At 46.1% G+C, this 15,069-nt stretch overlaps 1 protein-coding gene across 3 annotated transcripts in view; it reads right to left on the bottom strand.

The window, feature by feature from the left end:
• Positions 1 to 14,199, bottom strand: part of tgfbr1b (transforming growth factor, beta receptor 1 b) — a 101,516-nt gene extending 87,317 nt beyond the window's left edge. For all 3 annotated transcript variants that reach the window (XM_084443247.1, XM_084443245.1, XM_084443246.1), the window contains exon 1: positions 14,105 to 14,199. In XM_084443247.1, coding sequence (XP_084299373.1) covers positions 14,105 to 14,174 — 70 coding nt within the window. In that variant the 5' untranslated portion in view covers positions 14,175 to 14,199. The remainder of the gene's footprint in view (positions 1 to 14,104) is intronic.
• Positions 14,200 to 15,069: the final 870 nt, after the last annotated feature.

Below are 15,069 nucleotides of genomic sequence, written 5' to 3'. Positions count from 1 at the left end.
ACCTCTAACGGGACAGAGGACAAAATAAAAATGCCGCGTGGTTCTGTCCGTGCTCTGCTCAGGGCTCGTGTGTGAATGACAGAAAGGTAACAGGTTCAAGTCCAACTTGGAACTCCGACCACAAATCAACTCACTCACAGAAATGGCAGTCCCATTAGATAAGAGAGAGAGCAGCGCAAGTCCTGTCTGGTACAGGTTAGAGCCTGCTAGAGCCTCGTAGACGATTACTGGTATTAGCTCTGAGCAAGGGGACCCGGAGAATAACCAGCAATGGTACACACCATTTCAGCCTGCGTGTCTGAAATACAGATGGTTCCCCAAGTTTCAGTTCTTAAAGCTACAACCCTATTTTGAAGTGTGTGCGATAACAATAATAAAACACAGCTTGGCCTGACGTTATTACCTGAATAAGACAAAAAGTACACAATGGGATTGCTTGAAAGAGAGCAGTAGCGGTTCTAGCAAGTTTTACCTGGAGTGGCAAAGGTGTGGGGGTTGTGGTGGGGGCATATCTCTCTCAAACAAATAGGGCAACTGGGGTGGCAACCCCTAGAACCGAAATGAAAGAGAAACTCACATATACGACTATGAGAGACAGTATTCCTTATTTCTTCTTTCACAACCAGCTATATAATGACAACGATGCCTAGCTAGCTAGCTGACTTACTTTGCGTTTCATGGATTTAGCTCAGTCAGATGGTTACAGAGGTAGGTAGGCAGATCTAGGCTGTGTGCCTCCACCTCACCTCTGGGGCTGGGTCCCTCTCTCTCCTCCCTCTGGGGCTGGGTCTCTGTCTCCTCCCTCTGGGGCTAGGTCTCTCTCTCTCCTCCCCCTGGGGCTGGGTGATACGGTCTCTCTCTAGCTCCTCCCCCTTCACCATCATACGCTCGCAGCTGTGTTGTCTCCTAGCAACCGGAATCCTAGAACGCGTGCTGGTGTTGCTGTGCATCGTTACCTTGAGTGCGACCACAGGAAAACACACACACACACGTACAGCATGCATGCAAACACACAACACAAAGTGCCCCCACTTTGCCTCTTAAATCAGCCTTTCTGTATCTGCCCGTGTGTGTGTGTGTGTGTATGTCTGTATCTGCCCTTATGTGTGTGTGTGTGTGTGTGTGTGTGTGCCCTTATTCAGCAGACAGATGAGCCTCCCAAAGTCATTTCCATAGGTCATGATCTGCCCTGCACCCCCCCCCCCCCCCCCCCCCGTCCTCCTCCCCCCTCCAGGCCTTTGTCCACAGTCCACACCAGATGTGCGGAGGGTTCCGGACCAGGACCTCCCCCGTCTCCAAGCCTCTGGGCAAGGCAGCCTCCTGCGTCTCTCCGCCTGGTCGCCTCAGACAAACACGCACAAACACCGTGGCTTTAGATTTAGTGTGTCGGGTTCGAGCGATTCCACAAATGCTAAACCTTGAAACGTCTGGCTTCTCAGGCCGACACCAGCGATGTGACTCCCGTCGTCAGCTGGCTCCAGTGCTCCCAGCGAGTCAGAGCAGATGTCTGGCACCGCCCTCCCGGGGAAAAGGCCATACATGATTAAGTTGTGTAGATCTGAATGGCTCAGAGCAGCAGAGCTCCCGTCTCTGCTCCACCACCTTCCTGGGCTGAGAACAGACGGCTGATTCCCAGGAGAGGAGGCGGGACTACTTACTGCACACTGGCGTCTACAACCTCCTCTCATATGTATTAGGTTGGTTTAAGAGAAAGTGTGTCTGAGTGATAGAATCTTGTAGAAACTCACAGAAATTATCTGCTCTCCTCTCTCTCTCCTCTCTTTCTCTCTCCCCTCCCTCTCTCTCTTTCTCTCTCCCTCCCTCCCTCCCTCCCTCCCTCCTCTCTCTCCCTCCTCTCTCTCCCTCCTCCTCCTCTCTCTCTCTCTGCTGTTTGCTCAATGCTCACTGACTGAGTATGACTCACTGAAGTTTGACAGTCTGTTTGCAACGGATGTTTTCACTAAAGAGAGGGAGGGAGGGAGGGAGGAGGGGGATGGAAACGGGCCGAGCTCAAGGTCAGACCCGGCTTGGCATAATTGATACGAGAAAATACAATGAAACAAAAACACGCTGGCCTTCTACGATGGGGATGAAGGAATGAAGGGAGGCTCTCACCGCCAAAGGCATCGGCCGTCTGCTGCCGCTGTTCGTCATCTACCTGGAGAGACCTCTGATGACCTCTGGTGTTTCAGCCAGCCTAACAAACGCCGTTTGTGGTACTGTAGGATGAAATTATGCGCAACTACCGGGTCAAATCAAAAATCTGTAAAATGTGTGTTGATATCTGGAGCCCACTGTCAAAACTGGATATTTATCAAAACAAAGAGTCCTGATGATAACTAGCCTACCTAAACTCACTCACTCTCCCTCCCTCTCTCCCTCCCTCCCTCCCTCTTTCTCCCTCTCTCTTTCTCCCTCTCTCTTTCTGTGCCTGTGGCTCTACTAATTGCTGCTCTGTAGGGGCAGAGATCACATAAGTGTTCTTTATAAATATCCAGCTAGGCTGGGGTCTGGGTCGAGGCTGGGGCTGAGACTGGGGCGCATACATACACACACGCACACACACACGCGCACACACATACACAAACATTATCCTGAAGAAAGCTCTTTCTCTCTGAGGTTACAGAAAAGAGGAAAGAGCAAGAAACATAAAATAGTCACAACCCACCGAAGTGAGCAGAGTGAACAACCACCCCTTCGCCCCGTGCCCCTCTGTTATTATTCAGAAGTGTTTTCTTTCGACATATACAATGGATCAAAATGATTTAAAACGTCAAGCTGTTGTCCCTCAACGCCCTGAAGCCTCCAGCAACGTTCCAGGGTTGACAGTAGAGAACGTGTTACAGGTGCAGGGGAGAGGGGCATCACTCACACAGTCGCACTGTAATCTGCCGTCAGTGTGGGCAGGTACTAGGGATGGGAGAAAAAAATCGATTCTGTTACAAATCGAGATTTTTGTGTGTGACGATTTTTAAATCGCCATGCTGCCCCAAAATAAAAAAAATTCTTATAAAAAAAAAAACAACAACCAAAAAACAACTTCCTGCTAGAACGGAACGCTTCGCGTAGTAGCTAGGTTGCTAGGTTACGGTTATTATTCAGTCAGAAGTAGTGTTGCACGCTATACAGATACTAGAAAGGTACCGCGATACCCTGCCGTCAAAAACGGTACCTAGTACCGGTACTTTAAGAATGAGACATATTTCTGAGTTGGGTCAAGGCAGTGTGTCGTGTGTGTGTGTAGCGATCTGCTTCTCTCTGACCCTCTGCTACACCCTTTCCTCTCTGCTACACCCTAAGCTGAGTGCGCGTGCCAACCGTCTGTCCAGCTCACCAAACTACTTTCAGACCATTCGCTTATTTCTGCAAATGTTTGGGGCAAACACAAATCTAACAGAAAAAAAGTTGGAAAATAGTTTGAAAAAACAGTTTGCGAAGGGAAGTGAAGGGTTAGTGTTAGGGTTAGGCTGAGGGCTGCTCAGTTGGTTACTCTAGACGGTGGCGGAGGATTTCCAAAAGCAAAAGCACCTATTTAGTAATATTTCAGATTTAAACCCAATGTTAATAGCTGGGTAACCTCATAACATCAATGAGTCAATCTGTAAACTCTGGAGCTCGTCATGCTGTAACGTGAACACCGTTACTCTGTGCCGCGAGGCTGCTGCCCACTTAGCCCTGATGTGACCCCAGAGAGATAAGCTGTTGCTCCTCTAATCTGGGGTCACGTATATAAGGATATAGAAAAGGGTGACCAGACTATTCCGGATGGCAAATTTCAAATCTGACCATGCATTCATGTAGATGTCTTTTGTCAGGTCGGGGCCTTGTCGGTTCGTTTATAGGTGAAATAACCACTGTTATAGCCTATTTCCGCACTATTTCCGGTAGAGCGTAGAAGAAGAACCAGAAAATCCAGAAACGAAGGAACAGTGAGTGAAAAATAGGATATAACAGTGGTTATTTCTAGTAGGCTCGTCACAGTACTCGGTACTTCGGTACTTACATTGCTACGGTACCCGTTTTTCCATGGTTCCGTGTTTTCTATTTAATTTGCCGCTTGTCTTCTTCTACGCTACTGCGTGCTGCCGTCCAATCACAGCGCACCACCCATGACAGCAGCGTAGAAGAAGACAAGCGTTTGCCGGTGATTCATTTTGTAAAAATATGAGCCGGTTTTGAGCGTAAGATTGAATGATTGCTTGATGTTTATTAGCAGCGCATTTCTTTCAAAACCATGCGTTTTTGAAGACGCAACCCTCCTGCTTCTGTGAGTACCTTTGACATTTTTTTTGTTTTGATCCCAGAACCAGGCGGAGTGACCGTTGAACCTGATTTCGCTAATGGGGGGATAAAGGACTGCTAGTTCGTCAGGTTAGCAGTCGTGTGAGGGGCTACCTAGTTTAGTGGTTGCAAGACTAAAGTGGAATCATGACTGGACTTTTTCAGTGATCTAGGCTGTAACCCCCACGCCTTGTCGATCCCGCCCGAGCCTGACGCAACTGACCGCTAGTTCAACCCAATAACGTTACGGTACTCATTGATTACTTAAGACTGTCACTACAAAACACTACAATGACGACCGAGTTCGGCTAGAAACAGGTAAGCACGCGAATAGGAGAAGCGATCCATTAGCCATTTGGTAAGGATAATTAATGTTGATGATAAATATAAGTGATTGACATTGTGTAGGGCACTGTGTATTGACACTTGGGCTGTGGGAGTGACAGCGTGTAGCATGTTATGTTTTATGTTTCGGTGCTAGTAGACCCAAGTTTGGGGAGATGCCGTGATGGGCATCTCTGTTCCTTTTTATGACCTGCGCTAGCCTCTTGCTAGCAAGTTAGCAATAGCACTAGCATGTAGCACTGTTGACACTTGGTTTGTCTAAATAAACGCGTCGTCATTCGGTCAAAGCTGTGTACCGTGACAAGCCTAATTTCTAGGGATGTCAATTTTAAGCATTTTTCTTTATCGATAATTGGTAATGTTAACGATCAGTTAATTGATTAATTCAATAAAAATGCTATATATTAAAGAGTAAATGGAAAATGCATGTTTAGCCCTGTTTTAAGGTTACTTATGATCATATACAATGGTTCAGATCAAAAAGTTGACAAAACTAGCACTTTTGAGAAAGTCTGAATTGCTCTACCACCGTTTTGGTCATACAATGGATGTGGGTGGGCACCTTGAAAAATCATTCAAAAAAACATGTTAAACTCTCATTTCAAAGACAAGAAACTCACCGAGGTGTTAATTCGCCATAAAGTAAGATTCTAGTTCATCTGAAAAGGCTTTTTAAAACATCTAGCATAGAACTATTTAGTTGCAGCACATACGTGTGTTAACTTCCGCAAACTAGGTAGCCTAGCAACATAAACAATAACAATAGCTACCGTAAGTAGTTCCGCTTCCTGAATCCCCTCTGCGGATTGATCTACACATCTACAACGGTCGCGTCAATGGATTTCATAAAATGATCAATAAAACCCTAACGGACACCAATTACCCCCTCGGTGAGCTTCTTGTCTTTGAAATCGAGAAATGTTGAATGATTTTTCAAGGTGCTCACCCACATCCATTGTATGACCAAAACGGTGGTAGAGCAACTTTCTCAAAAGTGCTAGTTGAACCATTCTGAACCATCTGAACCATTGTATATGATCATAAGTAACCTTAAAACAGGGCTAAACCTGATGTTTCCCTTTACTACTCCTTTAATAATAATAATATTAATAATAATAATAATCATTTTTGTTCCTCAATCCATTTTATTATTTTCTCATCAACATTCCTCAATCAGTTTTATTCCTTTCTCAACATTAGGAATTAGGTTATTAAAATTAAAATAAAACTAACTAAACATTACTCCAAAATTAACTTGGTTAATAAGGAAAAACTGTAACAGAACAAATTATTCTGTTATTCTAATGAAATCTGCACATCTGACATTTAGCGGCCTACTTGTTCTTGTTAAGGAAGATCAGCATGTCGACGTGTTCGGGTGTGAGTTCTATTAATACATCCATGGTCGGGAGCGGAGCCTGGTAACAAGCAGTCCAGCATTAGAAAATACCCTCTCCGATGGTACTGGTGTGCTAACTGTGTCAATCTGGGGAATCTCGTGGTGTTAACGTTCCACCAGTCTTCCGCATTTGTATCCAGTTGTGGGGGCATGTCGCGTACAAAGTTCTCAACCTCCATGTCCATGTTGCCAATAGCAGGAGCGGCTGCGTACTGCTCACCCAAAAGAAGAGCCATGGCTGAGACATTACGCACGGCTGCAGCTTCAGCTCCTGGAGCATCTGCATCGAGAAAGCAGAAGGATGAACTGCGCTTAGCTGACAAGAAAAGAGCACGGCTAGCTGGTGGTGGGCGGAAGAAAGTTAGCTTGGAGCTAGAAGTATAAGGTGGTCTTAACGCCCGCACTCGGGAGTGGTGGTCGTAACGCCCAAACGCAGTGACAAAACTGATTTCTGGGCTTGTGCTAGCGACATTCAACTGCAATGGAAAAGTAACCGACTCTCCTACAATTACATATCATAGAGAGTCTACCTTCATATTTTCTGCTTGTTATGTGCATATAGTCATATAAAAACGACCACAAATCATCACTATGAATTCTGTGAAGTGTCTCCCTGAAAATATTGCTTGGCGATGCCTCATCATTGTATTAGAATTCCATATTACTGTACTAACGTTACTGTCCATAGGAGTTGGTGGAATGGGAGTTAACGTAGCCCCCCTCCAGGATTCAAAATTGCAGCGCTATCGTCCAAATTAGCAACCCAGTTTAAAACCGACCCATTGCCGCTAGATTTTAAAACAGGAATTGTTTAGAGGACATTTTGAGCTACAAAGAAAGCTAAATTGTTATCACCAAACTTTGTCTGTTTATATACATTTACAGTTTTTGTGGCATTTGTCGCCTCAGAGTGTGCGTTAACGTAGCCACTTCCACTAAACTTTCGCTTTCTGTTTACATACCGGTAGGCCTCTTTGTTTGATGACACAGGGCATATTTTTTGGTTTGTGCAAAGTTTTTGCAATAAAAGTTCTGAAATTAAGGGATTATGTCCATGAGATAGTGTTGTCAAAAATATCGATTTTTCGATTCATATCGATTCTGAATATTTAAAACAGTTTCAATACTAATTTCCCGCAATATCGATATTTTCCACACTATCGATACCAGCTGGCTTTCTCGCTCTGTCTTCTCTCCTACAGCGAGTTGTTCACACACAGGCACACACACGCTGCTGCTTTGCACACATGGCCCCGCCCCCTCCCCCTCACAGACCTGTCTGGTCAACAAATCCTCTCACTCGCTCCGAAGATGGCAAGTGCAGAGCCTCCGCGACTCGTGGATAAAGAAAACAGCAGAAGTGCTGTTTGGAAGTACTTCGGGTTTGAAGCAAATGACGAAGGAAAAGCTAAAGATGCCACGAAGCCCATATGCAAGCGTTGTTCCAGAGTAATGCCAACGAAAGGTGCAAACACAACAAATTTAGCAAAACACCTGAAGGACTGACACGCGGATCTCTATAAAGAATTTAGAGAGGGTGACAGCTCCACTTTCAGCATCACTGAAACATTAAACAAAATGGCCCAGTAAACTATTAACTTTAGTTTAATACATGAACTCTAGTTTAATACATCCATGAGCTTGCTATCGAAACGCCGCATTGACTGTGTGTGTGTGTGTGGTAGATAAGATAGCTAACGTGAAGCTAAGCTAGCTAATCCCCCTCAAAACTATCCAGCAATGGGCCAAAGCAGTCAATGTGGCGTCTGAATAGCTGAGGGGAATTAGCTAGCTAGCTACTAGCTAGCTCATGGATGTAAACTAGAGCTAGTTAGCTTAGCTTCGAGAATGGCTGTTGGGCTAACAGGACAACACCAGCTATCAAGCCTGAGGAATCTTGAGTTAATGGTCAGTAAATCAACTTAGATGCTGTTATGCTTAACACACAGTACTATTAACTTTACTTAATTTCTAAGATTAGATTAGATAATAGAGTTATTTTTAAAGGTCGGATCTAAAGAGAAACCAAGGTTTTTAAAAGTGTGATATTTATCTTCTCTTATAGTACCAGAGAGAAGCTGAGGAGAATCGACCAGCAACAAAAGCGACACACACACAGCCTACCCTACTAGCTGTATTTGAACAACAAAGAAAGTATGATGCAAAATCAAATGAAACCAAGAAACTGAACAGGGCTGTAGCAGAGTACATATGCATGGATCAGGTCCCCGTGTATACTGTTGAGAAACCTGGGTTCAGACAACTTCTTGGACAGTTAAATAACAAGTATGCCCTTCCTTCATGGAATCATTTCATGTACACTGAAATCCCCACCCTATACAATTAAACAAAAGATAAAATCATGGAGAGCCTTGGGGGGGAAACCCTTCTTTTCATGCACCACTGACCTGTGGACCAGCAGGGCCACATCCACATTCATGGCAGTAACTCTGCAGTTTATAACAGAATCCTGGGACATTCAGAGCTGGTGTTTGGGCTGTGTTGGGCTGCACTCAGAGCACACAGGGGACAGCTTGAGGGAGGCGTTGGAGGAGATGGTACATGAAACATGGGAGCTGGACATGTCAAATATGGCTGGCATCACCACTGATAATGCCTCAAATAACAAAAAACCATTTCAGCAGGACTTCACATGGGTCCCCTGCTTTGGGCACAACCTACACCTAGCCATTAGCAAGGGCCTGGATATAGACCGTGTGTCTGGAGCGCTGTCGAGGCTGAGGAAGACAGTCTGCTTTCAGCAGGTCAAAAAATCGAAAATGTTATGCCCTCAATGTTGTCAATTTCTCCCCGTGGTATCGAAAATGGTATCGAGTATCGATACTTTTCAAGGTATCGTATCGAAGTTAGAAATTCCAGTATCGTGACAACACTACCATGAGAGTTTAATTTTAAGTGGCCCCGGCCACTATTAGAGGATTTACGGTACACAATCCCATTATCGAGTAAATCCTTAATGATCAATTAATGATTGCATCCCTAGCTATTTCACCTCTAAATGAACCGACAAGGCCCCGACATGACAAAAGACATCTACAGGAATGCATGGTGAGCGTCAGATTTGAAATTTGCCGTCCGGAATAGTCCGGTCACCCTTTTCTATATCCTTATACGTGACCCCAGATTAGAGGAGCGACAGCGTATCTAGTATCTTGTTTAGTTGACATTCTTGCTCCGCCTCTGCAGACAGCAAAGACAGATCAGTAGACCACACCTGACATTGTATTATTTAGCTTACTTGTTTTAGGTTTTTGCCATGGTATCGTTTCAGTATCAGTATTGAGATACTTTTAGCAGTTATCATATCGAATTTATAATTTTGGTATCGTGACAACACTAGTCAGAAGAAGCAGCAAACAAGCAAACAGCTGCACCTCCACAATTCAAATCACACATCTGGAAGAAATTCGGCTTTCATAACTCACCAGGTAAAAAAATCGCAATAAATCGTCATATCGAATCGCAATATTACAGAATCGCAATTGCCACAAAAATTGCAATATAAATCAAATTGGCACCCAAGTATCGGGATAGAATCGAATCGGGAGGTCCCTGCCAATTCCCGTCCCTAGCAGGTACCCGACAATAACATCCCCAATCATCAATATCAAGAGAAAAGTCATTTTATAAGTTAACAGGGTGGACATACTGAGTCGACTGGAGACCTACTATTCTCCCATGTTCCCCACTGCCTCTCTGGGCCTCCCGCCTCCAAGCTAGAGTCACCTGGATCTGTTTCTCCTCCCCAGACACCGCCTCCATAACCACCAGGGGGCAGGACTAGACTGATCCCAGGTCAGTGTGTAGGTGCAGCTTCACCACGATGACCGTATCCCCTCCTCTCCTCCAGACTGATCCCAGACCAGCTCCACCATGACCGTACAGACTGGAGAGTAGTCCAGGTGTCCAATGGTAAATGGGATGAACATCTTAGAGCATTTTTATCCAAAGCGCTTTACAATGGCCTCTCATTCACCCATTCACACACACATTCACACACCAATGGCGGCCAGCTGTCATGCAAGGTGCTTGCCTGCTCATTGGGAGAAATTTGGGGTTCAGTGTCTCGTCCAAGGACACTTCGACATGTGGACAGGAGTCGTCGGGATTGGAACCGCCGACCCTGCGGTCAATGGACAACCCACTCTACCTCCTGAGCTACAGCTGCCCCGGATCCGGGGTGACAGCCAGCCAGGCGTTTTAGAAGATCATCCCGTCATACTGATGGGGGGAGGGGGGGAGAGGAGGGAGACAGCACAGCAGCTCTATGGTTGAGTGAAAAGGGCACTCAGGCGTTGTCTCAGGTGTTCTGCATGTAATGGCATAAAAGCTGCGCTTGTTCATTATGGGATGCTGCGTTTCAGCTGAGCCTCTGGGGAACTGGGAGAGAGTGGGCTTTACAGTGGGCTTTACACTAATCTGTGAAGATCGCCAAATACCGTGTTATTTTATATATATATATAAAATTAAAAAAAATCTGATTTTTTTCCTCGTTTGTGGTGCCGTATAAAACCCTGATAAATATTTGACCAGACGCGTCCGGCTTTTAAAGCCAGGAGAAAAAAAAAAAATAATAAAAAAGATCTCTCTCTCGTTGCTGTTCACACAAAATCACTGTTCTCTTTTACCCGCTACTCTCTTTCTTAAAAAAAAGAAGAAAAAAGTTACAATCACAGCATCAATTCTGTTGGCCATTTAGAGAGACAGAAAGAGAGAGAGAGAGCGAGCTAGTGGGGCCTTTTGAACGCATCAGTGCCTCTGAATCCAATCACAACTGGCACAAATACAACTTCTCTAATTAGTTGTGCTTCCTTAAACCGGGACAACGGGCAGTTGAGGGTCACTCGCATGCCTAGGATTCCTGTGTCCAAAAGGCAGAGTTACTGTATTGGAAAATCCTAAACAGATTTGCTCACACTGGGGAACAGCCTAGGGGCCTGGTGCTTATAGTGGAAGAGTGCTCTCAGAAACGGCTAAGAGAGTTCTAGAGGAGCCATTAGGCTAAACTGTCATCAGAGTACATGTTCAATTTTTGTGTTTTTTCCCCCGACTTAAAGCCACAGTAAAAGATGATTATCTGCATTGTCCAACAAAAAAAGTTTGATTCCCACTGTTTCTGCCACCGAGTAAGACGTCTCCTCGCTGGTTGTCGTGCTCAAGTTCAAGGTGCTTTATTGGTCATCTAGACTTGATACAGGTGTCCCGCCTGCGCAATGAAATGCTACGTGAGGGAACTGTCTGTCCCTGCCCAGAGCCGGCACGGAAAGACAGGCTCGCAGAGAGGGACTGTGGTTCTGACCCAGAATACCCTCCTGTTGTCTCCTACACCACCAGCTGGGAGTAAGGTTGGCCCTCCTCCAGGTGCTGCTGCAGCGAACACGGAGGTGGCACTGGCTTCCCATGTGGCTTTACTCTATTTGCTGCGACTGACAGGATACTGAGAATGTGTTGTCATTACCAGATGTAGCCTTCCGTGTGTGTGTATTGTGTTGTGTGCTACCAGTACTAGTGCTTGAGTAAGCGAGTGTGTATTCCTTCACGAGTATTGAGTGTGTATGCAGTGTGTTCACCTATGTGCATGTGTGTCCAGTACTAGACAGTACAGTTAGTTAATGCCAGGGTGATGGTGCAGAGGCCAAACAGCTGCTGTACCCCCTGAAACCGTCCAATCACGTCAGCCGTACTCAACCGACCAATCATGTGAGCTGTACTCTACCGTCCAGTCACATAAGCCGTAGGCCTACTCTACCGGCTGGTCACGTCCGCAGTACTGCAGCTAGAGGTGGTGGGTCTACGGCCAGCGACTTCCAATAAGTAGTATCTGTCTGAACCAACAGTGCATCACAGACATCGAACTACCTATCCAGGCTAGTTTGTGGTATACGCTGAGTAAGCCTAATCTGTCATTGTGTTTTAATCAGGAGTGTAACAACCCCTTTCCTAACGCCTTGTTCCATACATTCAGAACCGGCAAAACCAGAAACCCACCGTGAAGAGTGTGAGGAAGCCTCAAAAAAAAAAAAAAAAAGATTTTACAAATGAATGATTATTCTATTCCCAAGTCAAGTCATTCTAGACCTTACCCATTAGATACTTTTTTCATTGTTACACTTTCAATTCTCTCAAGCGTGTGTGTATATTCGCTTCTCTCGATCTGATCTGTTTTTAGGCAGATAGGCTACTAGAGCAAAAACCCCACAGGTCCGGAACACCGGTAGAACCAGGGAAGAACCGTCCATCTCAGTAAGTGGTGCACTCGGGCCGCGCATCAAGGTTATTGATTTCATTACACTCTGATGCAAACGATACGGGTTTGTTTCAGCTCGGTCGCTCAAACCGCAAGCTTGGCAGTCCCACACTGCCACTTAAAAACACACAGCTCTCCCCCTCCACGCGGTGAAGTGAACAATCTCCGTTTCGTTTTAAAAAGCGTTATTTAAGGACACGGTAGGTGGGTTTGCTTCGAGCATCGGAAGGTGCATTTACGTCAGCAGACAAGCCTGCTCGCTGTGCGCGTAGATCTGTGGAATCGACTCCGTATTCCAGCTCCATCCCTCCACACAAAGGAATGTCACACAAAGGAACACAGAGCTGCTAAAACCAGAGATAACTGGTGCTGCACCTACCGACGGGTTACATTCCGACCGCATATAACCTTGGAGTTCCGGTTGATAACAATTGAGACAAAGAAGGACTCATTAAGTGAAAGGTGCCAAACAACAAAGGCTATAAATGCATGGATCTCTCAGCATGGCATCAGAAACCTACCATACAACCAGGCTCTGGCGTCGGTGGGTCACACCAGGATAGACGAGAGCATCAATATTGGGGGGGAAATTAATGTACAGAAATGCTAAAGCATCCCAGGGTTTGCGATTATTGTACATTTGCCAGCTGCTCTCACTGACGTTCAACTACAGAGCTGTAAAGCCATTAGCCTTTCTTATGCATGAGTATAGAGAGACATCGAATTGAAATCGCTACAGCTGAAAAAATGGGCAAAGCAATATAGTTGAAACTGTTAGCCTACTTAAGAGCAACTATTATCTAGATTTGTCAATAGATTAGTATCGTGACTGGATCGACCTTTGAGCCACAACGTAGCCTGGTATAGACTATAGCTCGATAGTAGGTGCTGCTCGTAGCTGAACCAGGGTTTGAACTAAACCAGCGAACTGTGGACATTCACACGAATTATCACCGTATATGATCGGCAGGCAGAGCTAGAAACTGAGCTCCCCAGACCTGGTGATCGGCTCCCCGGACCCGGTGCTCGTCTCACCGGGGATGAACAGGCGGGTGTGCGGAGCAGAGCTGGTTCTCTGACTGTCAACTTCTGATGTCAGTAGCTATCTCGCTGTGACCGTATGATTCTGACAACAGAAACATGCGGAACTACATGCTTAAACTAACAAATGCTCAACTAACTAACTGACCTAGCGTCAATCATGTTGACAAAGATCTCTTGACAGTCATGTATTATGGGATTCGACGCGAATCTGGTTGAAAAAATATTCGCCGGATAACGGTAACGTTAGCTGCCTAATGTCGCCTATCTCGGCAACACTGGGTAGGCTATAGGCTACCGGGACGATTAAATGTTTCTCTTTTCACTCCAAACCCTCCAGTCGGTGTCCGGTAAGACGCACGATCAAGGCTGAAAAAAGCAAACATCAACGTTACGGGATGCCAACTTTATATTTGCTCAACTAGAGGGGAACACACAAATCTGTCAGTCCTCAGGGAAAGCAGGTTACAAATGACCCGAGCAGCTCCCGGCCACTTTCCTGGCGGGATAAAGTCCCGGTGGCCTCGGTCACTGCCAGTGACTTTGCCTTTAGTTTTGACTCGCTCTCTTTTTTTGTTCAAAATCCCCTCTTCGATAGCCTAAACATTCCTCTGACAGCGCGGCTCTGTGACCTGCGCCATCTTTGAGAGCAGAGACTTCAGGCCGACGCTCACCGGGACAAAAAGAGCACCGACGGACTCCCGCGCGTCCACACTCGGTGCACTGGGACAAAGTGTGCACACAACAGGACCACGTATATCAGCTCTTACCTTCGTTTCCTTGAATGTTAGTCCCGAGGAACAGGACTATCAGAAAGAGACCGCACAGTATCGCATCCATCGTGACTGCAGGCAGACTTACTCCAGACTGGCTGTCCCACAACTTACCGCTCGCTCTACCAGCCCCAGCGGTACTGAAGAGCCGCGCTCGTGATTGGCTCCGCTGTCCGCCACACCCCGCCCGGGCGGAGCGAGCCGTCTCGTGCGCTAGGTGGTAAACACAGTTACCGACCCCGAACACAGAGCGCGGGTGCTCGGTTCTGTGTTGAAGTAGCCCATTTATTTCTGAAAACAAAAGCACTATAGGCAACAGGCTTTATGTGAGCGAGGTGTCCATATCGCTTTTATATATTTCCACAACGCAACAAGATTGCAACAAGAAGTTTCTTCATCTCCGACAACAAGATCGGTTCATTGAACATTTTAGTGTCAGTTTTAAGTTCATCAGAATAACGCAAGCTGAACATTCGGCACAACATCGTCTTTCCTGTTGCTATTAAAATGTAACGCCCACGGTGATGCTTTCTGCGACAGGTGCTGTCCTCGAAGACAATCACATTTCACTCATCTTTTTTGTATTTGATTGACGCACAGTCAAACACACACGACGCTAGGCACAGCACTGATATTGGTTTCACACGCACACACGCACACACACACACACACACACACACACACACACACACACACACACAGCCTAGTCTATTCCATTATCATAACAACACACAGCCCTAGTTCCCCCACTGAAGGGACAAAGCTCCTGACCTCCCGTCCCTCAGGACTTGGACAGAGATTGATGACGTCCATTGTTTCATCTGCGTCTGAGCGCTGAAAGGCCCTGAATACTCAGTCTGCACACACTGTGCACCAGTCCAGCACCGCACATAGCCTAGACCTACCCCCTAGCCTTAGCCTACCCCTGCTCTTCAGGAAGAGGGACTATGTGAATCCACACC

This window comes from Borostomias antarcticus (genome assembly GCF_949987555.1).
Source record: "Borostomias antarcticus genome assembly, chromosome: 9".
Taxonomy (NCBI): domain Eukaryota; kingdom Metazoa; phylum Chordata; class Actinopteri; order Stomiiformes; family Stomiidae; genus Borostomias; species Borostomias antarcticus.
Note: the sequence above shows the minus strand (reverse complement) of the source record. Positions and strands in the feature narration are given on the sequence as shown.